Genomic DNA, 26,351 nt, shown 5'->3' on the forward strand with positions numbered 1-26,351 from the left:
TCCAGCGGGAGTATACCGCCGGAATAAAATCGCGCTGCGATATTATACGTCGCAGAGACATCCGCGCAGGGACTTTGATAAGATAAACTATATTTCTATAAAGCTAACAGCGCGACGAATAGAGATAAATATTTTTACGAACGTCCATCTGACATATTCGCAAGTGCTCGTATCATAAAATATCCTGTCGATGTCTGAGAATTAGATACAGAAATAATACACAAATTTTATTGCAAAGCGTTTATTTGAAAATACGCGCGATATACGTAACGTCCGATATTAAACATGTATTCATAATTGGAAATTAGTGCGAGTTTTCGAAGAGTTGGGATGAAGGCGGCTGGCAGGAGCTGCAACACGGCGACACCTCGATAGGCCGCGTAAGCGTGAATTCTCACGGATTAACGGCGAGCACATGTCGAGAACGGGTGGCATTTGGCGGCGAGGCGAGAAGTATATGGAGCCACGTCTGGCATTCACCTTGAAACTCCCCGTAAAGATATCTCCCGTCGACGGATCTTCGTGGAATCCTTGACGAGGCGGTTACCCCAAACTGGGACGCGCGATACGCTTGATAATCACGAGTGCGCGCCATCGTCGTCGTCATCGTCGTCATCGTCGTCAACGAGTTACAGATGCGCGTCATCCGGAGAGTGACGCCTGTCTGTTTCTCTCTGCGGGGTGTGATGTGAAAACGCATATGTATATACATCGGCGATCGTTTATCGATCACGCGATGGATGTTTGCATTATGCGGACAGGCGTATTTATACGCGATCACGCACAGGCAAAGACGTCCCTTGTTAGCTTTTAGCACTAATTGAAGATGACAGTAATCGTTATTGCAGGGTTGGGAAATTGGCGGTTCGAGTGTATAATCGGCTGAGCGTTACGTAAAGAAAGATTAAATATCATGTTATGTGTGCCTAATGATAATATTTCTGGAATTGATCATTACTGGCTTAACAAATTAGCAATTGTTAATTATTGAGAAGAACAATTGTAGAGTTTATATACTAGTTTATTTGTTTCAATATTATTTAAGAAGTTCGATCGTGTGAGATATAATTATATTTTCGAAACGAGGTCGAAAAATAATCTAAATTCTTAGCGCGATTTGATACGGCATATTAAACGCGCCATTTGAAATTTGCATTTAAAGAAAGATCTATTTTCACATTTTCAATTTGAGCGGCGCAATTAACATCGACGCGAGGTAATAGCCGGACTTGATATTTCACGCGCATTTAGCAAATGTGATTGTGCGATTTTCGCCTTTATTTGGCTAATACGAGAATCGGGTAAATGTCAACGGAGACCGACAATCGGACGGGGCGACGTATAGCGTTAAACACACGGGGGCGGGGGGGGGGGGCAAAGTGTCCGAAGTGCGATGTGGGGAAAAACGCGCGTTAATGGCGACACGACAGAAATCAATCCATCGCCGGCGCGATCGCGTAGCATGGGTCGATCGTATCTCATAATAGGAAGTCCGTGTTGCCCCGCTGCTAAACTCTCATATACCTGCTATTCTCCGACGAGAGGCGACCAAGAGCAGGCGGTAGAAAGAGAGAGAAAGGGCGATGAACAGAGAGAGGGAGTTTACGGTAGTCGTTTGTTTCTGACCGAACCGGTCTTGCTTGGTGGATACTCGTCCCGGCAGCGTTATCGCGTGCTGACCCGGCTACGGAACCTGGCGTGCCACGAGGGCGAGAGGGACAGAGATGCAGAGGGAGAGATAGAGACAAAGAGAAAGAGAGAGAGAGAGAACGGAGAGAAACGCGTAATCGTAACAACAGCTTCTTCGGATAATCGATCGATTCGAGACCGAGGCGAGCTTCCCGCCGCGTTTCCGCAAGACAGGGTGAAACGATACTAACCCCCAAGCGCGTGCGGCGTCAGGAAACGGGGGATGAAAAGATCCGAAGAGAGAGAAGGAGAAAAAGAGAGAAAGAGAGAGACGGCGAGAGGTAGAAATAGGAAGAGGGCGAGAAAGCCAGAGAGAGCTCATCCTCCTCTCCTTCCCTATCCCTTCGATCCCTCCGACGGGATCCCTCCCCGTCCTATGGGGCTACCCGCGGCCTCCATCAATAAACTTCAGCTACTTCGTTTTTCCCTCCCGCAGTTTCCCTCTGCCATTCCACCCGCCTCTCCCATTCTCTCTCTCATTCCGCGGAATGGCACCGACGGAAAACGTTTCGGGGGGGAAAAAGATATTTTCCCGACAACACTCTCTCACTTTTTCTCTCTCTCTCTCTCTCTTTCTCTTTCTCTCCTTCTCTCTACCCTCGGCCTCGGCAACCGGGGTAATCCCCACAGGAGCGTGAAGTAGCTTCGGCACAAGGGGCGTTTCGCGGAAGGAACCAAGGATCCCGGAGGGCGAGTGAAGAGAGTTCGAGACGATGGCGAGGGAGAAGGCGGAGGGCGGGGGAGAGGGTGTGCAAGGGTCGAATTACAATTCGGCGAATATGCGGTCTCGCGTCTCCTTTCTTAATATCCCTAACTTAATCCGCCGCGCTCGCGCGCGCGCGCGTCTAGAGAACGTGGGCGTAAATTGATGTTGAAAACAGAGTTTCTCGATTCCCGCGCGCGCTTAGCCGGCACCGGCCGGATTCTTCATCTCCACTTCCCCGTCCCCGTCCCTCTCGTTCCTCCCCCTACCCGGAGATATGTCCGTAAAGGGATAATTCTTGTTCCACTCGAAGGAATTCCGTGTACGCATTAACCATCCGTCGCGTAGGATATTCTGTATGCACACGCGCGCGTGTGTGTGCGTGCGTGCGTGTTATTTTTTCCTTTTTTTTCCCCCTTTTCGTCGCGGGCTAAAAAGTTATTCCAGTGAAAGCTTTCACAAATATTCTACATGGCTGTGTAAATTTGCCCAACCCGCTTCTACCTTCGTTAATTTATGCGATGTGTGTACAGCGCGCGTCGGGTGCGAGATACTGTATATTATATAGCGAATACGCGTATTTGACGAATTTTGAATCGAGCGTTTCTTAGTCAAAAATAATGCCACCGTGTTCGCGGCACTGCAATATTAACATTGAAAATCAATAGAGCCCGTTCATTAATGTTTTTCAAACTCGACTCACAATGAACAGAGTATTCTCTTAATTCTTGTCGTCGAGCGACTCTGATGTGCCCAACATCCGATCCGTTTTCTTCGAGATTCCACAACTCCTCGTTCGCACACTGAGCATCGACACAAATAATCCTGCCCACTGCTCATAACTGCGATAACCACCTCGTTTCCCGTCGGAACCTCCGTCCAAGTCTGTCAGTTATTCTCCCGCGGGGTACCTTCTTGCGTCAGTTTTCCGTGGTTTGTCGGCTCGGGCGGCAGTACGGGAAGCAGAGGTGGAGTTGCAGATACAAATTGCCGCTTCCTTTCATGCGAGTCTACGTACGTCAAGGCGGAATCGCGCGCCAGAGAGAGAGAGAGCCCTGCGCTCTCCGAGCCGGCCGAATGGTACCGATAAACGAATAAACGCCAAGATTCAAGATACCGGCCCGCGCGCGCCGGTATATTTCTCGCCGGCGGCGGCGCTCGGCTGAATCTAGATAGGGAGAGCGAGAGGTAAACGGAAGACTCGGGGCTGGAGAAAACTATCGAGATCTAGAAGACTGATTACCCGACGCATTTCTTCCGAGAGCGCGCGCGCGCTCCCGCCCGCCCGTTCGGCCGAGCGCTTTATTCGCGTCGATCGCGGCCCGAGGTCTTTCAATTATTTCCTTTTCCCCTCTTTTTTTTTCCTGTTTTCGAAAACAGCCCGACGACTACCCCGATAAAAATCGGCGGTTCCCCTTCCCCTCCGCGCGTTTCGCCCGCACCGGCCTTCTCTCGTTTAAGATCTGAGAGGCTGTATCGTGCGTATCCACCTAAAATCTTGACCTTAAACTTGGAATTAATCTTTGAGCGTTTCGGGCATACTGATACTTTTATTATCTTTTTCTTTCATAAATTAATAAAAATATTAACGTCTTATTATATTGAAAGTGTCTTTATTATAGATGTGCAAGCTATTCGATTACGAATCGAATCCGAACTGTTTAAAAATTTCGTATCTAGATGGTTCGAAATGTTTGAATACGAATGATATGTATTGTCAATTTCATAAAATCGTATTTCCCGTTAATAAACAAAAGTACCGTTATGTTAGGTGCAATTTCAGTATCACAATCACTCACTGAGCGACCAAGTAGTAGTAAAAAAGTTTATTTTTAATTTTTTTACATGTTCTGTGATCCGATCAAATTGTAAATAAAAGTATGAATATGCACAAAAAAAATAGTAAACCATGAATATTGATGATAAAATAAACTGTATTATTTTATTTTAATTTTTATGTATGTAATTGGATAATGTTATTGGATATTACTTTAGAGTATTTTAATAATTTATTTTTCGCCTAATTGTTTCAGTTACTGCAACATTAAAAAATATATTTTATTAATTTTATATTAAATATTTAAATATATTTTTTTGCTTTAAAAAGAACTTGTATTACACATAAAAATATTCTCTTATTATTTACGTGTTAAAATTCAATCTAATAATGATTATATTGTTAATTAAAAATTATATTTCAACGATTCGAATTCGAAAGAGAAAATTCGGAGAAAATAAAATTCGATTCGACATAAAAAATTATTTATTCGCCCATCTTTAGTTTTTAGATGCTACATTGAAAACAATAAGCAGAATTAAAATGACGATTACATTCTCGAATTTTACAATCCAAAGAAATTCAACTTTTATTTACAACTTGAAATTGCAGCCGTGTACAGACGCTAATTTCTTTTCGTTTATCATTAACGAAATAGGAGAATTTTCTCTATGCTCGAGTGTTAAATTAAATGTCTTCGGGAGAGCTTTTTGATTAAATATCTCTAATCTTCTAATGCTCCTTCTTCAAGACTCTTTCATCACCCGCGCCGTATACGAGGGGTCATTCTTTGATCGCTCCCGCGCCCGCCGCCAAGAGAGGAGGCGAAATAATCATTATAGCCGTCGGTGAGGGATGATAACGCGGGAAGAGTAACGACGCGAGAGAGACAGTGATAACGAGAGAGACGTGAGAAACGAGCGATGTGCCATATGGTCCACCGCGCGGTTGCGTGTTCCTGGCGCGCAAAGCGGAACCCGCGAGCGGACTAATAAGTCAAGGAACCCGTAACCGGTAACGAGCTTGCCGGGCGTTATACACGAACCTGCGAAGTATCTAGACAAGAAGGCGAGAGAGACACAGAGGAACTTCGATCCCGGGGGCTCTTTCGCGTTTGTAAATTGCGCTCATGAAGCCCCGATTTTACGAGGCCCGGGAAGATTAGATTCTCTTTCGCTGAATCGAGCCACCGCAGAATCACTTTTTGAAGAGACATCCTCTCGCGCACTCGTGTTCTGCCCGTGCGCGCGCGCGCGCGGCTAGAACGAATTTTGGTGCCGCTGGGCGCCCGCGGCAAAATTTTACAGTGAGGTTAATGAAAGAGGCGGCTTTTGTATGAGAAATTAAAAAGTTATTGCATGTTATGGCAACATAAATGTAAAGAGCTAACATATGTCAGTTAATTTTAATTATACTATGAAATTATCGTAGCGAAACATACGCCCGCCAAAAGTGTTTCATATTAATAGCCGCAAATGAATTATTTTTGCGGCCGGAATAATATAATGCGGAAATTTTTTGTAATGAAATATTTTATGCAAAATCCGCGAGTGCCGCGTATCCAGGCAACTGAATAATTTCAAATGTTGAAGGGTGGAAATATAAAATCTGATGATTTGTTAGCGTGCTATCTAGGCGGGACGTGTGCGCTCGCCAGATTATCCCAAATTTCGCACTAAATCGAGCTACGAGATTTACAGCATCGATTTATTTTCATACCAAATACCGAGTCCTCGTCAAATGGAGATTTACTAAAACCGGCCGGCGCGGGGCGCGGAAATAGCGCGTCCTTTAAATAGAATTTTAGCCGGAATCGCCGGGGATATTTACTACATACGATTTCATTAAGCCGAGGGAACATTAAATCCAGATTTCGCTTTATATACGCAATGCAACAGCAACACACTTGCTTAATCCTTAACAGTATAGTAAGCGGTTTATAGTAATGTATGTTCACGGCGGCAGAAGCTAAACCGATTTGTCAATAGTCCCAAGTATATTCTCAATTTTTTGCCCGGAAACCGTAATTCACATTCTGCAGAACGGACAGACGTTCCTCTCCGCGGATCGGCGCTATTAAGACTCGCGAACGAGGCAACACAAATCGGGGATCGAATCGCTCGAAATCCCCGATGACGATGGGTGTTTTGGGCGCGAATTAAGGTCTCGGCCGCCGCCGCCGCGCGCGGAGGGGGAGAACGTGCGAGTTTCGCGTAAAGCAGCTCGGAGATAAAGTGCCGGACGACAGCTTGATCGCGAGACAGCTGTTCACGCTCTCTCGGCGCTCTCCACATAAAATTAGAAAGACGCTCTCATCGTCGTCGTCGTCGTCGTCGTCTTCGTTGTCTTCGTACGTCGAGATCACACGGCGCGGAGAAATGCACTCTCCTTGGATGTTCTCTCTTACATACGCGAGCTCTTTCGAGCCGCGTCCGAGAGCGAGTGCGAGAGAGGGAGAGGGAGAGAGAGGGAAAACTACAGCTGTCTCTCGGGGAAGAAGGGCTATCGTTGTCTATTAGCCGGCGTCGTGGCGGAGGACGCGGGGGCCCGGGCGGATGAGAGCCGTGCGCGGGGCACGTCGTGCTTCTATTTATACCAAATCCGTGGGCATACCGGATCGGTGGCCGAGGCAGAACGCGTTCGCTCGCCTCGCTCGTACGAGCGCGCGAGAGCGAAAGCCCGTTGTCGCGCCGTTTACCAAAAAGCTAGCGAGAGAGGACAGAGGAGAGAGGAGCCCGGCGTCGCGTCCGGCGACGAGCACCGGCATCTCCGGCACTCGGAGATTGCCATTTTCGCTCTCGGGATGACGGGATGGATTTTGTACGTTCCACGCTACACGATTGATCCGCCGAAAAAAAACTGTTTTTTTTTTCTTTCAAATCTTATTCGTTTACAGTTCGTTAATTTGTTAAATTATTCAAATAGGAATATAATATAAGCATCTAAATTACATCAATTTTAGAAGGACCAAAATCTGGTCGAAACTGCGTGACGATTTGTCATGACGATTATTCGTTGCAACGATTTTATAATCATTGCCAGTAGGATCGATTAAAGTCCTTACTGCTAATTAGATTCGTTAATTTGCATCGTAAGACGCACGTCTGCTAATTTGCCTTTACCGTAAATTGCATTTTTTTTCTTGCTTTTTTTTCCGAAACGAGAGATATAGTGGTCTCCTAGATATTATGGACTGGGATTTAAAAACATTGGTTTTGGTATTTTTATGGTTATTTGAGCCCCGCGAGGCACAATATCATATTTCATCTCTACCTTCCAGTTCTTTTTTTTTACCTTCCTTTTAGTCATGAATCATTTTCGGCTACGGATCTTTTTCAATTTTACAGTATCATCTCTATCTGATTTTTAGTATCTCACATTTTTGTAATTTTTATCTTCACACTGTGTTTACATGAAATTTTTTATTATCACATAATTTTTTTTTTTTCTATTTATTTTAAAATGTTTGATTTTTTTTACATTGGTAACGCGAAATGTCCATGTTCTATTTTACGTCGATACAGTGACGCACAGTTTTATGGTCGGTACATATAAAAGCCGTCGCGACGCGCCGATTATAGATATAAAAAAAAAAAACCGTATAATTTTTATATCGATACAGAACGTCGACGTTACGACGTCGTGCGCGTCAATCGTAACGCACGGAATATTAGTTTTTGCGTGATTTCGCGATGACATACGACGTTGAAACTTGCGCCCGCGCCGGGGAAAAATTTCGCGCCCGCCCAAACTTGTTCGGGAATGAAAGCACACGCTATTTTCCTGGAGAGACCATTTCGTATATTTCCCTCGCGAATATTGCCGCGCGCGCGGCTATGGTACGCCCGGCATGCATGCATACTTTTCGGCGAAGCCGGGGGGGACGAAATTCCGCAGCGCGTCTCGCGCAAATGCGACGTTTTATTACGGACGACGACGACGACGACTACGCGCGCGCGCGCGGACGAAGCGTGGAGCCGAAACGACCAAGTGCATCTATTTTTTGGTCCTCGTCAACGTTTCTTCTCGGTCTCTCGCCCCCGCTGAATCCCTCGGCGGTCGTCCTTTACCGGGGACGCGGGGACGTGTCCCGATGCATTAGTCTCGTACAACTGTTTAGTCTCTACTCGTAAAAAGAATTGTGCGGTCGGGAAAGAGAACTTTTCGAAGGGAGAGAAAACGACGCGCCGGGCGCGCTCGTATCGAGGTGCGCAAACAAAAATAAAAGAGAGAAGAAAAAATATCAAGGAGAGAGAGCTGCCGCGCTGCGGGCAGGCTCTATTTCCGTCGACAGGATACCGAAACGTAAACGAACCCCGGCATCTGCCCCCATCGCGCGACGGCGGCGGCGGCGGCGGGCCCTTTACGAAGAGCCGAGACGCGGATCACCGCGTGTTTATGTTCGCGCCACGAATTTTGCCGCGACGTCGACGAGCCAACAAGGAAACGCACGTCCGACCCGCGCGCGGACTGTCGCGTCTGTCTCTCACTCACCGATTTTCATGAACTTCGGATACGCCGCGCGTTAGGGCGCAGCCCGAAAGGAAAGACGACAGGCTGCGGCGGCGAGTGTTTTTTAACCGCGTGCCCCAGAGCGGATTCGACGGATTTAAAAAACAGTCCCAACAGTCCTGGGCAAAACTAACTCGACCCATTTCATTCTACGCGAATATTTTCGCGGGACCGTAAGATATATGAAAATAAACTGTCCCGAACGAGTTTCGTGTATTTTTTTTATATAAATCCTATCCACGTTGTTTAATTCCGGGGAAATCTTCCGCACCCGGAGCTTCGTCCGGACGTGAAAACGTCCGAGAGGATTTGATTATATAAATCTAACTGAGCGCGCGACGACGAGAAAAGCAGCGGGACGCGCAGTAAATACAATAAATAGTAGTAACAGTAATTATACGCAGTGATAACAAGGTGTCGTTTGCACGCCGATCTCGTCGATCTCGCACTCCATATCTCATGTGTGTATGTGCATTATTATCGCGACCAAATTGCGTTAAGTAATGGGCGCGGCATTATATTCGCGCTCGCCGTCCGACGATAACGCATTTCATCGAGCCGCGGTATACACTCCAATAAAACAATACTCGCACGGCTCGATTACCGGGGAAGATTAAATAAATGACCGGACGGGGACAATCGCGCGTCACGCTGATGAAAAGTCCACTCTACCCGCCGCCGCGCCACGCCGCGCCGCATCGAGCGAACCGGCAGGGCTATTTCTAAATCCCAGCCAGCCGGCCGGCCACAGAAAGCCGAGAGAAAGTTTTCATTATCGTCAAACAAGCGGGCAACTATCCGCACTCTTGACTTTTCTCCACTCGGCTGGCACAGCCAGTGGCCGAGCGGCGCCGCGCGTATCATCTCCCGGGTGTGAAAAGCGCGATCGATTAACCCCTCGAGCGCACTCGCTCGGATCGCTTTTTGCTAACTTCGAGAGGAGTTTTAACGCGGTGGAATCGTCGGGAAATCTTTGCGGCAGCACACGGGAATTGTCCCGGAGTTTATCGCGCGCTGGCGCGACAAAGCGAGCGACGTGAATTGAGTTGTGTAGTTTCAAGTATTGTCGTACATGATGTTCCTCTCGATTATATCCAGGGAAAGCTTTTCTTTCCGTTCTCACCGAGAAACCGATAGGTCATTACTTCTTTCTTTTTAGGTGGATTACTTAAGTATTATTATTATTTTTTTTTTAGAGAAACGAAGGATTGCAGTTTGTCCTAAATATCAAACGTTCCAGGGGCTTGGGTATCCCTTTAGATAAATGAATTCCCAATCGGATTTATTAACTTGGCGCAAAGCTGTGACCTACTAACAACGGCATCTTTGAGAAATTGCGTTTTAAACTACGAGCGACGAGCGTAAATACACGAATAACAAGAACTGGGAGTAACCCAGTGATTCGAACTGACATTATTAACGTACGTCAGACATGTCCCGCTTCATCACGCTTTATCACGCCGCGATAATAACGGCACAAATACGAGAGTGAGATAGTGCCGGAGCCACGCACAAAGCGTTTTATTACTAACCGCGAGGGGCCCGCGGTATATCCCAAGATAAAAGGAAGTGCGGTGAACCTGGAGAGCACCGCATACACAATTGAAAACATCGCCTTTCGATACGCGTTTGAGCCAGAATACTTCAACTCTCTCGTCCGCTTTCTTTTATCTACAAACGCTTCGAAACCGTTGGTGACTATGCAAAACCTACTACTAACAAGTCTAAACATTTCAGGAAAAGAATTTATCAAGAATAATAATTAGAAACTTCTCGCGAGTTTCGAAGTCAACTCGATGCAGATAATCCTCGAGACAATTGTCATCCGTAAATATCTCGAAATAACGAGGATGATAATACGAATGTAAGAAACCCGTGTAAAGCTACAGATCTCGTTATCTTCTCGAAGACCGAGCTTCTCGTTGAAAAATGATACATGTCTCTCTCTCGTGAGTTTCTTCATAATCTTCATTTGAGCGCAACATTCGCGGCTCGTCGTGACCTCTCTGTTTCTCTCTCGCTCTCGCAACGGGTCAACGCATTTACCCTCGAATACCGGCGGCGCGGAGAAGAAGGCTTCTGTCAGGACCGCGGCGGAATAGGCGTACGCACTTTTACGGAACCGCATTCCCGGCGCGGCGGCGCAGCCGTCGGAGACGCTGTCGCGGACCGGCAATAAATTTGCGCACTCGCGCGACCTTGCTCAACTTAAGCCGACTTTAACGGAGCGACGACCGTAAGTAGGAATAGAAAACCCCGCGCTCCTCCGTCGGGATTTGGCTAGATTCCAGCCCGCGTTTTCCCGCGCGCGCGTTTATATTGTCCCCGGGGAAAATGGGTCGGCTATAATTGCGCACTTTTCGCGTTCGCTCGATATCGCGTCCTCTCCGCCGAAAAGCCCTCTACGTATAACTTATACGCCGTCCAAGATTCTCTCCGGCTTCGAGAGAGGAGCGACTTTTCCGTAATCCCGGGAAGACGTCGTCCCGTATATCCACGTCCTGTTTCGGTAAGAACGGGAGAATCGTCGTGAGACGTGCTTCTCGTCGATAACCGGAGATTTAATCTTCGAACGTTTTCCGTCATATTGTTTATATCGCGGAGGGTATTTTCTCGACGATCCAGTTATTCAGTTGGATTTGAGGAAGAAGCAGGATACTGCAAGGATACTCCGAGATACGCCAGGGCCCCCATCCGAATGTAATTTCAATGAAAGTTTAAAAATTTGCACTTTACATAAATCCGCGAAAATATGATCTAAGGCGTATCTCTTCGTATTGGTAGCATATCGGAAATTGCATTCGCCAGGCATTATATCGGTTTCAAATCCCGATCGAAAACATTCGCGGGTGGCTTGGGCAAACGGTATCGGGGGGGTGTTGACAATCCAGCTACTCTCTGTCGGGTAGCATCTCTCGCTCCGGCTGCCGCGTAAATACGGTGAACTGTGTAAAAAGCCGGGCATTGCGAATCCGCGAAACAAAACAATATCCGCGATACAATTTCCCGTCGGTCTCGCGGCCGCGGCAACGGCGGCGGCACCGGGAAAACGCATTTTTTCCGCGCGCCCCGGGAAAATAATTTTTCACGTATCTCGCAATAAATGCGCGCGGCGGCGCAACATGCGACGGTTTATCTGCAACTTAATCACATTGTTGCCCGACCAGATTTACTAGCCGCGCGCGTCGCGCCGATTTTAATCCTCGCGTTAGCGCGGCTGGTCGTCGCGACGCGAGGACGAGGGGGGGTAGGGTACGCGACTTATAAGGGCCTGGACTCGCAATGCCGGGGTCGACGACGGTCCATGAACATTAAAAAATGTCTCCATTTAAGCGAACACGTAACCCGTGCGCGCACCCTCTAACGTTCTGGCGTGTTAGCCCGTCCTAGGCTTTTAAGTTTATGACGGTCGTTACGGATACACAACACTTTGGAAATCAGACCGGAATATTTTCCGCCGTGCCGTTAGGCATTTCGACCCTCGGGAGGAAGAAGGAAATTAATTAAAAAATGTGAGAGGATTTTTTTTTTTTCTAAGATCTTCCGTCGAGATAACGTTTGTCGCTGGAAAAGGTCGGTAGCGGTGAAAATGCTAATTATCTCGAGAACATGCTAAAGTATATCGTTTAAACGCAGCCCTGCTCCGTATTATACATTATACAAGTATATTAAAATTAATCAAATCAATCTCCTAGCTTCCTTGAAAAAATAAATTTGTTCGAGAACGTAATCTTGACGTTTTTATTTACACAAACGTGTTTTATATATATATATATATATATATATATATATATATATATATATATATATATATATATTTGGTTAGGATTAAGAACGCCAATATATAAAATTTTATATTGATCGAAATCTCCGCGCTTTTGATACGCTTCCTATAAATATTATGAAAAGCCGTACGCGCGCCGTCGTGTTTTCGCAAGGATTTATGAAATTCTATGAAATTTTTAGAGAAGATTCGTTTTAGAGAGAAGACTCGAAAAGAAAGTATTCGATAGAGTCCCAATAGATTCCGACGGCAAGCCGCGAAAAGCAGAGCCATAGACGGAATCGCGAAATATCTTTCTTGATTCGCAACCACCCTGTATAACACGACGCCGTATCATATCCGACACGTCGGGAGAGGCGAGCCCCGGTGGACCGAGCGACCGACCGGTGTGCATCCATTCCGGTGCATATCGCAGTGAATCCCCGCGAGACGCGCGAGAGAGAGAGAGAGAGAGCGCGGCATCGGCGTCGGATGACGGCGGCGCGGCGTGCTTGCGTATTCCGTCCGACCGACACGTTGAAAATGCAAAGCCGCGCGGGCCCGCGGCGAAACGCGCGGCACGGTGCAGATAATGACCGGCGAATCAGACATGGCATTTGTGTGTGTGTGTATGTGTATGTGTGAGAGAGTAATGCGCGCAAGTATAAATCGAGGAGGAAGATAAATCCAGATTCGATAGCCTTCCGGTGGAGAGTGGCTTATAACGCGCGTGCAGGTAGGCAGGCGTTCGCCCACAGGGCCTCCTCCTCGATCGAGCGTATCGCGCGCGGCCCGTATACGGGCCTCCACGTACGTACGTACACGTATGTATATGTACGCGTAGTAGCCGCGCGGATGCAGCGAGCGGAGAAAGAAAGAAAGAAAGACCCAGAGGGGGAGAAGAGGAGGAGAGAGAGAGAGAGAGAGAGAGAGATCTCGGCGCAGCACGCGGTCGTGCCGGCCGAAGAAGAAACTCTCCGCGGGCATTTGCATTGAATACTCTCTTACCTTTCTTGCTCGCCTACCTCTTCGGCGGCGAATAGGTAGGCTGCGCTGCGCACCGTCTCGCGCCGACCGGCCGCCGGAGTCTCCTTGTACCATTGTGCTTATTTATGCACTTTAATTATATCGAATATGGTACGCGCTCTCTTAGCTCGAGAACGACTGTACCGCATGCTCTCCTTCCTCCTCTCTCTCTCTCTCTCTCTCTCTCTCTTTCTTTCTTCCTCTTCCTCCCTCGTTTTATCTCTCGGTAGCGCGGGTATAAAGCGGCTCGGTTCGCGTTCGCGGCCTCGTATACACGTACTCGGGAGCCTGGATGGAATGCGCGCCGATGATGGCGTGTGCGGTGGGTGCACTCGCGCGGAGGAAGCGCAATTCGATTCTTTCTCGCGGTGCAGCATCTCGCGCGCGCCGTTGAATAGCATCTCGATGAGCGCTTATACGTATAGATATAGCGGTACACGCGTGTACCTCTTTAATCTCCTCTCCGCCCGTCTCCGGAAGTCCATTCCGGAAGCGTATCAATTGAATTAAATTGTCGTCTAAAAGCATTAACTCGATACGTCCGTCCGCTTCGCTCTCCCCTCGGCGCCTCTTTAAAAAAATGAAATATTGAGGCAAAGAAGGTATTTTGATAAAAGCAGATTGTGTTCGAACGAATCTAAAAATCGCTTTACATTTTGTATATTTTTAGTTATTTTCCGATAGCCCGCTAAAGATAACGCGAATTGATTGGAATGGTATTTTCTTTATTTACACAACAGCGAGAGGAGAGAATAAAAATATCGAGTAAAATTTGTTTTATCAATTCCGATTCCGCCTTTGGATCCGGTCGCCGCGTCACTCTCCGCTTTGGATCGTGAATATTTTCACGACACGCCAGGCGCAATAGCGGCGTCTAATGGATAAAACACGAGCCCCGAGTACCTACATCTTCCACGGTGCTTTAACGCACGCGAACAAATATGAGGCCGCTCGATTGTCGCGGCGAACATCGTCGAACGCGACGCCGATAAATATCGTTTATGCGAGCATTCAATGCGGGCTATTCTTCGCGCACACGGCGGTGGAAGCCGCGCGGAGGAGATTTACGAGACGGCGCGGTATGTGCGTGTGTGTCTGTGTGTGTTTGTGTGTGTATACAGACCGGAAAGGAGGCTTTTTCCGCGACGCATGGCAACGACGATGATCCGCGTTAAGAAATAGCGCAGGCCCGGCCGGCGTTACGCGTGCGCGCGCTCTCATCTCTCGCGAATGCTTTGGTCATCCCGGGAAATTTTTCAGCTCGCACACAAGCTTCTCCACGGGGTAACTTCGTTTACAACAACCGCCCTTCGTCGTAATACTCGTAATGACAGCCGCTGCGCGCGCGCGTCACGGAGAGGAGAGAGACGCGTTTTATAACATAAAATCCTCGTACTGAAACACGCTCGTTCGTGAATTATTAAAAAGGCTCTCTCTCTCTGTTATCTCGTCGTTGCTCTAGCTTAAGGCAACTTAAAAAATTCACCCGTGCTTCATCCACCTCGATTTCGCCGCGATTTATCCTCGAAAACCCTGATTCGATTCGTCCTCGCGGCGCTCACGAATTCAAATGAGACGGGATCGAGAATATAACGCGATTATAGAGCCAAGAAGAGGTAATATCTCACACTTGTAACGCCGTCGGACACGTGCGAGCGGATTTTTCAATTAACCCCGTTCGTCGGGGACCCAAATCCCCGGAGCAGATACTTCGGTTAAATAAAGACCGGGGATTGGACCCGGAATACAGTGTAGCGCGCGATCCGTTAGTCGCAGATCCTTCTCTAACCACTAACGATGGGTTTCGTGTGCAAGCCTCGGAGCTCCGCTCCGGTAGGAGGGCCACTAATGATTTTAAACAAACGGTTGCGCAAGCCCCGGCTGCACAAGCGAGGACCGTTTACTCGCTAATTGGCGGATTTGATCTCCGGCGAATCGATTCTCAAGGTGTGCGCAAATATTTTTTCTGTACTTTATTTCGGGTGAACCCCAGTTATACGTACGTGTGTTCGCACGTTTCGTGTACGTGAAAGTTCGTTATTCGAAGACTCTCTCTCGCCTGCGAGAGCTCCGCAGTTAAACGCCACGTCGGTTCCGGTATAGAAGATACAATGTAGGTGACGTAAATTGAAACCGCTGAACCGGAAAGGGTTAAGAGTCAGACTTCGAAAGTTCTCGTTCTTGCTGCTCGGTTGGATAACGCGATAGCGCTGCATATCACCGTACAACTCCGGAGCGCGGTTGCGTGAAAATATAGCCCGAGATTCTTTATCGCAGTTGGGAAGGAAATAAACGAACACGATATCCGCGATTGATGTAGAATAAGCGACCGTTGTTTGTATCAGCGCGGCACGCCACGACCGACGGGCCTAAACATACATCTCTAAGCGCGAGCCAAAATGTTGCGACGTGAGCGATTAACCCTTTCATCGCGGTGGGCGTTTGACGTGTTGACGTTGATTTGCGCGGGGCGTGCATAACACGCCCGTTTGGAATTAAAAGTTGTGCGTAATTCTACGTTAAAGAGCGCCCCCGAGTAGAATTAGCGTCCCCCCATTCTTATACAACGAATATGAGAGTCGTGTGCCTACGAGAAAATTATGCTTCATTTAAAATGTCTCCGGCTTGTGTATATGAACGTTTCTTATCTGGCCTATTATTTATAAAAGATTAACTTGGATTCTACGAGCTAAATCAAATAATAAAGAGAACGAGATAATCGAAAAAATAATAGAATGTCGGAGGAAATAATCGCGCACGCACGCAACTCGTGCCTCACTCTCGTGTATGATCCATCGATGAAAGGAAAAGATTGATGTGAGGTTTGTAGAGGCCTTGGGGTGCACCGGATCGCTTGGAATCCTCCGTTATCCCGATGAACGCTTTATTCTCTCGTCGTTACATTCCCGTCATTTGCTACGCGGCGTCCGAGCAATATTCGAGCTCCCTTTCTCTCTCTCTCTCCCTTTGCTCTTTGCGTCTCCCTCTCTCCGTGTCTCTCTCCTCTGCGATTCTCCCTCTCGATTCTCCAAGCTGGTCAAGTGCCGTGCATTCTGGCAAGCAAGGGAGTACAAGCGTTCCTAGATGGTTCTCGGTCCACACCCGTATACCGACGAGGGTTGCGCTCCGTGTCTCCCCCGACCCCCTTGTCGCGCGCAGATGGTTACGCTCGTACATGCCTGGACGTCTAGCTACTCGCTCATGTCCTCCTCGTCGTCGTCTTCCTCCTCGTCTTCGTCGTCGTTATGTATACAGGGTGTAAGTAAAACGTGTACCGCAACTCGCGCGACGAAACTTCGCAAGAAGGTAGCACGAGCACAACGACCAAAAAAAAAATGGAAGGAAGAACGGGACAAGTTTGCGTAAACATGACTCCGCAAATACCTCCTCTCCAAAGTTACCCCTCTTGTCGTGTCGAGATACATCGATCGTCGCGAGAGTAGCGTTAAACTTCCCGTGGGAGGAACGATAAGTAATAGCTGGGTGTATCGCGACGTAACAGGTATCGCACCGATCGATATTCTATTATTACTACAGACGTCGCTGCATATTCATATTATTTATTAATGCAAATTAGCACGACGTTCCTCCGCCGTAGCTCACCCGCGCCTGAGATTTACACGCCGCGAGTGCAGACGCGCGAGGTTCCCGGACGACGAAGAATCGCCTCGCGAGGCGTTCGAGCGTGATGATAATCCCGGCGTTAAGCGCGAGATAAGCGCGACGCTCATTTCGTATTCGCAAAAACCTTCCCCAACTTTCGGAGCGCGGTGTGTGTGTGGGGGCCGCAGATTTTGCTCGCACCCTGTATGTCACGAGCACGTGCGCGCACGTCCGCTCGCTCCGCAAAAAGAGTGCATGGCATTCTCATTAGTTGGCCCGTAGCGCGCGTAGAACAACGGGGGCGCAGAAGTGCGGGAAGGACCCTTCAATTCTTTCGCTCCAAATCCAACATCTGTTAATTGGAGGTCGTTTGCTTACGCGCCGCACTACTCACTCCCTCCCCCTGATCTCTTTTCCTTTCGTTGCAAGGGTTTCCAAGTACCGCCCGCTGTCTCATTACCGTGGAGGATAAGGCTCGACCGCTTATCCCTTTGGACGAGTAGTTAAGAAACGGCGGGGCGGCGCGGCGCAGAGAATGTCGGAGAGTGGGGGAGAGCGAGAGAGTAATAAGACGACAGGTTGAGGCAGCAGAGAGTAACGGCGACAGGCGGCTCGTTTTCTCCGGGATATCGTTTTTTTGAGAAACCGACTTTAAGATGTAAAAGGCGCTTTGTGAGAGCCCCATTTATTAAGCCTTTTTTCAGGGAAGATCATGCAAAGGTACTTTACATATTTGGCGAAAAAGCGAATAAAATGGCTATTATATATTAACGTTTTAATATAACGCATTATACTTCGGCATTAAATTTCAGAAATGTGTATAAAACGACAGAAGCCTTCCTCTCCTCTCTCGTCTCTCCTTTTTTTTTTTTAATTCCAGATGGATTTTAATTTAACGAAAGTTCGCGAGATACTTCGAGGCACAATTTCTTTTGTTAAAAATTTGTTAAGGAACGACTCGAGGATAAAGTGTCCGCGCATTACAACGTGCTTCGGGCAAAAATACTAGCTGAGAAGAGATTTTACGTTGAAAGTGTACCGCCGCAGTTCCAACAGATTCGTCGTTAGGGCCGTTGATAACTTTTCACCGAGAAACGATGAGCCTCGTTACGCCCAGCTGATGCGACACACTATATAGCGAGTGTAATATCGTCGCGCGCGCGCGCCCGGGGATTAAAGGGCTGCAGGGGGAAGGACGGAATCGAAGGAGAGGACGACGACGAAAAGTCGGACGAGACTTCCAAGTTCGACGAAATAAGAGCGGGCCGGTTACTGTCGAACTTTACGAGCTTTAAAGCACCGAATGCTCGTACCCGCCGGGGGATAACCCATCGCACTTTACTCGCGTACACGCGCGCAGTTTTCCTCTCCCTCCCCCTCGCCCATCCCCCCGTCGCGTAAACGTCGTTATTACGGAAACGTGGATCGCGTCCCAAGACGACGACGCGGCAGCCGCCCCGTCGCTGCCGCCGCCGCCGCCGCTGTTGCCTCGCGCTCCGGTGCCTACTTGTACCTAATTGGACTGGAAGCACGTATAAACTTGGATTAGATTTCGCCAGAGCGACTCACTCGCCACCAACTGCCGGCAACTAGCGTCTTTAACTTCCGCCCAGCGTTTGCTCGCGAAAGAGAGAGAGAGAGAGAGAGAGATAGAGAGAGAGAGGGGGAGAGAGAGAGAGAGAAGGAAAAACACGCGGAAATAGTCTCATCTCCCGCCGGCGGTGCGGCGGGCAGGAATCATCGTGCTCGAAAGACTTTAACGAAAAGCAAGGAGCTTTAGGTGCTATTAGCGCGATATCTCGAGCCCGCCATTCAGGCTCAATTAGAGAGAGGATGAGCGTGAGAGAAGGAGAGGGGGAGAGAGAGAAAGAGAGAGAGTCGGACGATGACGTCCGTTCGAGCGCTTAACGTAACGCCGACGAATGGCCGACTAAGTAATTGCCCGACTGGAATTATCCTGCGAACGAGGGACCGAAAGCGACGTGACGGACGTTGATGAGTGCGATCGCCGATACCGCAAACGGAGACGCGTATCTCGAGCTAATTGGACCCCGGCGATCGTGCAAGAGGGAAGCTGCTCTTCGAAATGGCTCGCTCATGAAAGGATGTTTTAACATGTCAGAACATTATGAATTTTTATGTTAAAAATAGTGAGACATTATGAGCTATTAGAATATTACAAATCGAATGTTTATCCTCACATTTTATTTTCCAACAATAGATTCTTTGAAATATGGAAAAATAATGTTTGTTTGCCGAGAAGTTAATCGTTTGCTTATTTCTTGCAATTTTTGACATTAAATTTTTTAGACCTTCACATTATCAATTCTTATGTTAAAAATAGTGAGACATTATGAGATATTAGAATATCTAGAGAAATCGAATTTTTATTTTCACATTTTATTTTTTAACGATAAAAAGTAATTTTTGATTGACAAAGTTAAACGTCTGCATATTTCTTGCAATTTTGCCATCAAATATTTAATATATTTACATTGCATAAAATGAGATGAAGTGAAGTTAAAGAATCCGCTTACGATTCGCGAAGGTATTCGTATCCTAATATTTGCTTTAAAAATCGACCTAGGCAAGTTTAAACCAAGTAGGATCGTAGTCCCGGGAGAGGATCGTTGATTTCCCATAGAAAGCCCGTGAAACCGCGCGAAACACCCCGTGTCTCGTCGGCGCTAATAGTGCCAAAGTTTGGCCGTTTCGCCCCTTTGTTTCGCGACACGTTTCTTCTTGACCAACGACCCCCTTGACGAAGTTTCGCTCCGCCGTCTAAACATTTCGGCGAAAGTGACACGCTCGCTCGCCCGTGGTTGCGCGACGATGTCGCCGATTTCTTGTTCCACAATTGGGCCGGGGATCGTTAGACATTCGTTATACGACTGGATCCACGCTTCATTAAAGCGCATTCAGCACGATGATAATACGGCGTCATCGAAATTTGGTCGATACTCCGCTCCCGGCTGGAAACCATTAGCCACGATCGCCTACAATACCAAATTAACGGCATTACACGGAAGGGAAGTGGCGATGTGCGTGAGCCCTCCGTGTATATACGCGTGTACTTCCCCGGTCTATCCCGTGCGTGTATCGAGTAGAGACGTACAACGTGCGTGTGTATAGTTTACGGCGGCTAACGATCCGCGACGCCGGGATATGTGGTCGCGGTGTGCGTTCGCATGCCGATTGTAGGAACGGCGCGCTTCCGACGCGACCGATAAAATGATTTCTCTTTTGATTCTCTCTCTTTTTTTTTTTACTCTCCTCTCTGCGGCTCGAACTGTGAAGTATCGATTATGCGCGGTCGTTGGCACAGAAAACACACTCGGGGATTCGGCGGCGGGATGCCCGGGAGTGCTGCGATGATATCGATCGCTCGCGTAGGGAGACGCGCGGCTCTCTCTCTCTCTCTCTCTCTCTCTCTCTCGCTCTCGCTCTCGCTCTCGCAGAGGGAAGCCTTTCGGCGCGATCAGTAAATCGCAACCGGCCGCGGCGCGAGTTAATTCCCGTACGTGGTTTCGCGCCGACCATTTGCCGTTTTCGTCCCCGAACCAGGACCAGAAATGCCACGCGAGACGGCGGCGGGTATATAGGGGTGTGCGAGCGTCTCTCCGCCGAGAGCCGGGGATCGCGTGACAACAAACGGCGCGCGCGGTTCGGCGCTCGCGGCATAAATAAAGCGGCTCCTTACGCGCGCGCTATTCCTATGTAAATGCGGGCACGGATACGTAGTATACACGACCAGATAATTTTGCCGCCGCGCGGTCTAATTTTAGCCCCGCGGCTCCGATACGCGCGCGCCCGTGTAATGTCGCGACATTCGCGCGCGCACCGCCCGACCGTGTCACATTATCGATTCGAGAGTCCCGCTCTATGTAAATGTAAACGAGATCCGCGACGCGAGATTGAGATTTTCTTCACCGCGCGCGCTCCGCTCCGCCCGCCCGGTCGACGATGACCGCCCGTAAAATGCGCGCTGTCGCGCAAAAAAGTAGCAGAGACCGGCGCTAATGAGAACGACTCCAATAAGATCTTAATCTGCATATGTCATATCGGTAGTCTAGACACGGCAATGAAGATTTAAAAAGATACCGCGAGGAGTTACGACTGCCTTTTATTAGTACTTAATTCGCCCAGTTCTTTTTTTTACTTCAGGAAATCACAGAGAAGCGACGGTAAAGTGTAGCAGATAAATATAAATCATAAATCTGTATCTTAGAGGTAAAGAATCGCATTTCCATTATCGTGAATTTAGAGGTAACAAGGTTTAAAGTTTTTAATAGGAAAGTGGTGTATTTTTTTTTTAGATACAAAATAAAAGTGGCGACTTGATTTATTGAGTTTTTAATTAAGTATATAATAACTGAATGTTTAATAGCACATCCGCCAATACGTGCTGTACCTGACTAAAATTAAGGTACTATAAAAATTTTCGATATAACTTTTTCCAATGTATATATATCTTGGGAACTAGTAATAATAGAAATAAGACGCTTTACCGTTATACAATTTAAGCTCCTGGTATATTGAAAAATGTATTAACTCCATTTTGACCGGAAATAAACTGAAAATGCGATTCTTTATCTCTAAGGTACAGAAATATAACACTGTAGTTGACGTAAGGCAATATTTTCCGTTTAATAAAAAAAGAAACAGTAATTGTTAGATCGTTAAACACACGCTTAAATAATTCCATTACAATTCCATTACAATTCTACTATTTGGAGAAGAAATAAATTCAGTGTCTCGCAATTGCCGTAATCGATTCTAGAAAGCCGTTTTGCGCTCCCATTTCGCATGCGCATTTATCCACTCGCTATCTTATATCCTTTTAGATTGAGACAGTAGGAGCCTCGAATAATCCGGAAAACCCCAGGCTATAAAGAGCGCGCCTGATCCCGATCCTGATCCTGATTCCGTATGCACCGTGTACCTATTTACGTGACGTATACTTGGCCCACGGGGGCGCAATCCTCATTTTTCACGTTGCCGCGTGCGCGCGCGTAGCCTATGGGATTCACGTGAATTCGGTATATACCGTATAAGGTACACACAGCGGACCGCGGAGGATTGGAAGAGCAAAGGACGCGAGGAGAGGAGAAGAGAGGAGAGGAGGAGGAGGAGGAGGGTGGGTCCCGACCTCTCCTGCGCTCACGTCACTCCCGGGGAAAGTTTACAGAGTGCCACTGCGACACGGCGAAAGGGGTTGAAAGCTGGACCCGGGACCGAGAGAGACGGACTACGTGGACTCGAGGACGGAGTCGATCCCTTTATCTCCCTCCCCCCCTCGTTTTCTGAGAAATTGCGTTACATTTGATTCACCGTCGGAATCGTTAGGGTCTCGGGACCCGAGATAGCGACCCACGTTTTTCAAACCGTCCTTGCCGTCTATGAAAGCGACCTTTCTTCTGTCGAGAGCTCTCTCTCTCTCTCTCTCTCTTTCTTTCTTTACCCCTCCCCCGCTCCTCTCTCACTCTCTACCGACTCTCCCTTTTTCGTTCTCTTTCCCTCGGTTTGTCTCAAATTTCAATTCGTAGCTTCCAGGCTGGCAGCACGCGGCGGGCTTCGTGCTTGACGCTGCGTGTTTCTCGCAGTCTCATTCCGTAGTCATTCCACGCTTAACCCGGCAATGCACCCGATGGCATGCATCTCCGTTTCCCCTTATATCGCGCAGTTTTGTAACTTTTGGTTTACAATTCAAATATAAGCCTTAATCTATGCGGGGCGACCCCGATTTAGAATTCTCCTGTTAACGTAGGAATAATGTCAACTTCTAAATATTTTCACATTTACAGAATATATATAAAACGCTTTTATTCATCTCTTTCTCTCCGTATTCTTACAAAGACTGAATAGGGCATCTAGTTCTTTTCATACACAAATTTCTAAAGACGCATGGGTATTCTGGAAATATTCTCCATTCGAAATAGCTGCTGTTTGAGTTTCCTTATCTGAACCCTGTCCAAGTAATTTTATATAGAGAAATCTTGAGAGACTTTATCGAAAGTGGAGTTTCTGAAACGTAAATGAACGTTACCGAAAAACTGAATTAAAATATTACGGCGCGCTCTGCGATTTCAACAGAGAATTATTCACACATGAGATCCGACTAGAATAACGAGACGTCCCGGTCACCCAAGAATATGTCTCCTTTTTTTTCAGTTGTTTCCCCGGACCCATCGCGGGGTATTTGAAATTCATTTTAGTTTGTCCTAGTTCCGCGCTCGCGGTACACGAGTGAAAAATCGGATGACTTTTGTGAAAGCTTGTTAAAACTTCAGAGCGCGCTTCAAACCGAACGTAGTTATGACACCCTCAGGGAGTAAGTCGATATCAAAATGATTTCAATAAAATGACTTTGATAATAAAGGATGGAAAAAATATAAATGTAAGAATGCCCTACTTCCGTCCGTCTGAAAAAAAAAGAAAAGAAAAAAAAAACAAAAAGTACAAGCGCTCTTTCGCTCCCCCTGTTGTCACGTCTCTCCCTGTTGTCCCAGTTGCGCGCGGGGAAGTATTGTCCGCTTTCCAGACGGACGACTGGCAACGTAGTGTCTTTTGTAATGCAACGGTGCATCATCGTGACGGGTTGTTGTCTGTTGCAGTGCTGCGGGATGAGTTCCGCGCGGAGCCGCAGAACACGAGGGTCGCCGCCGGGGAGACGGCTTTGCTGGAGTGCGGACCGCCTCGCGGCCATCCGGAGCCGACCCTCCATTGGAAGAGGAACGGTCACATAATAGACTTGGAAGCGACAAAACGGTGAGCTTTCTTTGTGACCCGCGGGTCCTGGTCCCTTTGAATTTCGTCTGACACACCGCGACGACGGCGACGGCCGAAAACGCAACGAAATTGCACGCCCGACGCGAAGCGAAAAAGCGGTAATGATTAAATGCGGGGTCGACTATTTTGCCGGCGTGGAGAGACCATCACGGGCCACGGCCGGGGCCCCGTCGCCGTAAATTCGGTGCAGCAGCTGCCGCGTGAAAATGACTTTAAGCCGCGGAGCTTCCTTTTGCTTCTTCCTATACCTTTGTCCGATTGTCGTCCGAGTCGTTAGCGCTGAGCGGACGAGACGGACGGTTCAGATGGTTACACCGAATGTTGCAATGTTAATAAATAAACTGCGCGAAGAGAGAACCGTGCGACCGCTGCGATAAACATAAGCAAGTAAATAGCGGGAAATTAAATCCACCCGAAAATAAGCGCGGAGTGTTTTGACGCGCGCTTCGTTCGCTCGGCCGCGGTATGGCGATTAATTCGATCTTGTCACTTGGGTACCTCGAACGAATGGTAAAACAATAATAAATATATCCCTCCCGTTCGCAATTTGCGAGCCCTTTAAAAGCGCGAGCGCATCCGCCGTCGCATCCGCTTCAAACTCGCCCATTCCCGATTAAATTGCAACGTCGCACCGCGCCGGTACGTATGAGGAAGCGCCTATACGGGAATTTTGCCCTGTGTGTCTCTCCACACGCAATAATGTCTCGCAGCAGTAAGAGCAACTTTTATGCTCGCGGGATTACGGCCGGGTAATCTACTTTTATAGACGAGAGAGAGAGAGAGAGAAAGAGAGGGTGCAAAAGGGTAGAGAGGGAGGAGAGAGATGGAACTCCGGATTAACTTAATTCTAACAGCGACGCGCCGGGGTAAAAGGGATGTCGCCGGAACAAAAAAAATCATATCAAACACCGCCGCACCAACGGACGGTTATCTCGCCTTCGCTTTTTCGAAGTCTCGGTTTAAGCGTAGGTTCCTCATGACGATGGACCGAAGATTCATCTCGACACCACGACTCGTCGATCGGTTGCACATTAAAATATCCTTTCCTACAAATTAAAACGTAATATCTAAACGTATCATAGTCTCTCTATTACACGTTTATTTTGTAATTAAAATGAAAAAAGAGCCGGAAGATTAAATTACTGCATTTATCGGCTCGGATTTAAACATCATCCGTTTCTATTTGCGGGCGCTCAATGACGCGAATTGAATATTTCTGTATTTAACTCCGTCGCTGATAATATTTTCATCAATCGGAAGTAAATCCATTGCGCGACGTGTCAATAAAATTTCCCGCTGAGGCTTATCGGTTTTAATAAATCATACAATGATATTCGATGTATTGTAGGTACATATAATAAAGCGCGGAATTGCGAGAGGAAGTGCCCCGTATTTGCCTACTTGTTGTTCCCAATGATCGCGCTATCCGAAAGCGTGTGTAACCGAACCGAGAAACAGACTCGGGAGACTCGCAACTCAAGCTCCGGTGTTAGGAATCGGCGCATAAATTCGGCGGGGTACGAATTTTACCTTTCCTCCCTCTTCCTCCCTGTCCGTCCCTCTTCCTCCTCTCTCTCACACTGGCTTTCTCCTTCTCGCGTTCCCTCTTCCTCCAGGATCAAGCTTTTAAGCGTACGCTTGCGCGAGCCACCTCGTTGTAACGACCCGCGCGCACTTCCGCGCGCTCCTCCGCCTCTTGCCATTCGTATCTCGGAACGGGTGATTTTTTTCTCCCCCGAATCCCCGTGGATCGACTCGATCAAACTTTCATGGGGCGCTGAACGCCTCTTAGTTTTTTTCGCGCCGCGATCTCGCCCCCTCTCGTTGCGTCGTCTCTCTCTTCTTCTCAGGAGGGAATGTCGGCGCAAACCCTCGCGCGACCTCCCTTCCGATCGGCGAAACTCCGTCTGGAGATAAGAATAAAAAAAGGACTCTTATTACCAAAGTTCTCCAATGCGCGATGAAGAAAAAAAAACATGGGGATTAAGGAGAAATTTATCTGCGATGTTTCAGCGCGAGGACGCGGAGCATAAAAAGTTGAGGGTAATTTATCGACTTAATAAATTATTAATTGATTAGCTCCGCTGCGATTTTTATTCCCGCGTTGTTTCATCGTCACGCGCGGAATGTTATCGCCGCGCACGGTTCGGTTTTCCTCTATTTCACGTAATTACTTCCATTTACACCCGTCGCTTTACACCGTATTGTACACGTTGGCTTAACGCTCTCGGGGATCCCGGCACACTCCTTCTTTCTTTCTTTTATGGATTTCCGTCCTCTATGGGACGCGGCGGTACCCACGTTTTGACCCGGGAGCACGTGACATACGATTTTCCCTTTTTTCTCTCCTCTGTTCCTTTCGGATTTCCAAGGGGGCGGAGGCGCAAAGCCGACGGAAACCGAGAATGGAGACATTTTTTTTCTCTCCCCGACGACGAGGTCCCTCGCGCCTCGAAAACGAAACGAAACGAAACGGGAACTCGCACACG

At 47.9% G+C, this 26,351-nt stretch overlaps 1 protein-coding gene across 1 annotated transcript in view; it reads left to right on the forward strand.

Moving 5' to 3' along the window:
- The window catches only part of LOC139811036 (roundabout homolog 2), a 95,578-nt gene that overhangs the window by 52,289 nt on the left and 16,938 nt on the right, over positions 1-26,351 (forward strand). Inside the window, exon 3 of the mRNA XM_071775050.1 lies at positions 23,688-23,841. Coding sequence (XP_071631151.1) covers positions 23,688-23,841 — 154 coding nt within the window. The remainder of the gene's footprint in view (positions 1-23,687; positions 23,842-26,351) is intronic.

This window comes from Temnothorax longispinosus, chromosome 4 (genome assembly GCF_030848805.1).
Source record: "Temnothorax longispinosus isolate EJ_2023e chromosome 4, Tlon_JGU_v1, whole genome shotgun sequence".
NCBI classification, from domain to species: Eukaryota; Metazoa; Arthropoda; class Insecta; order Hymenoptera; family Formicidae; genus Temnothorax; species Temnothorax longispinosus.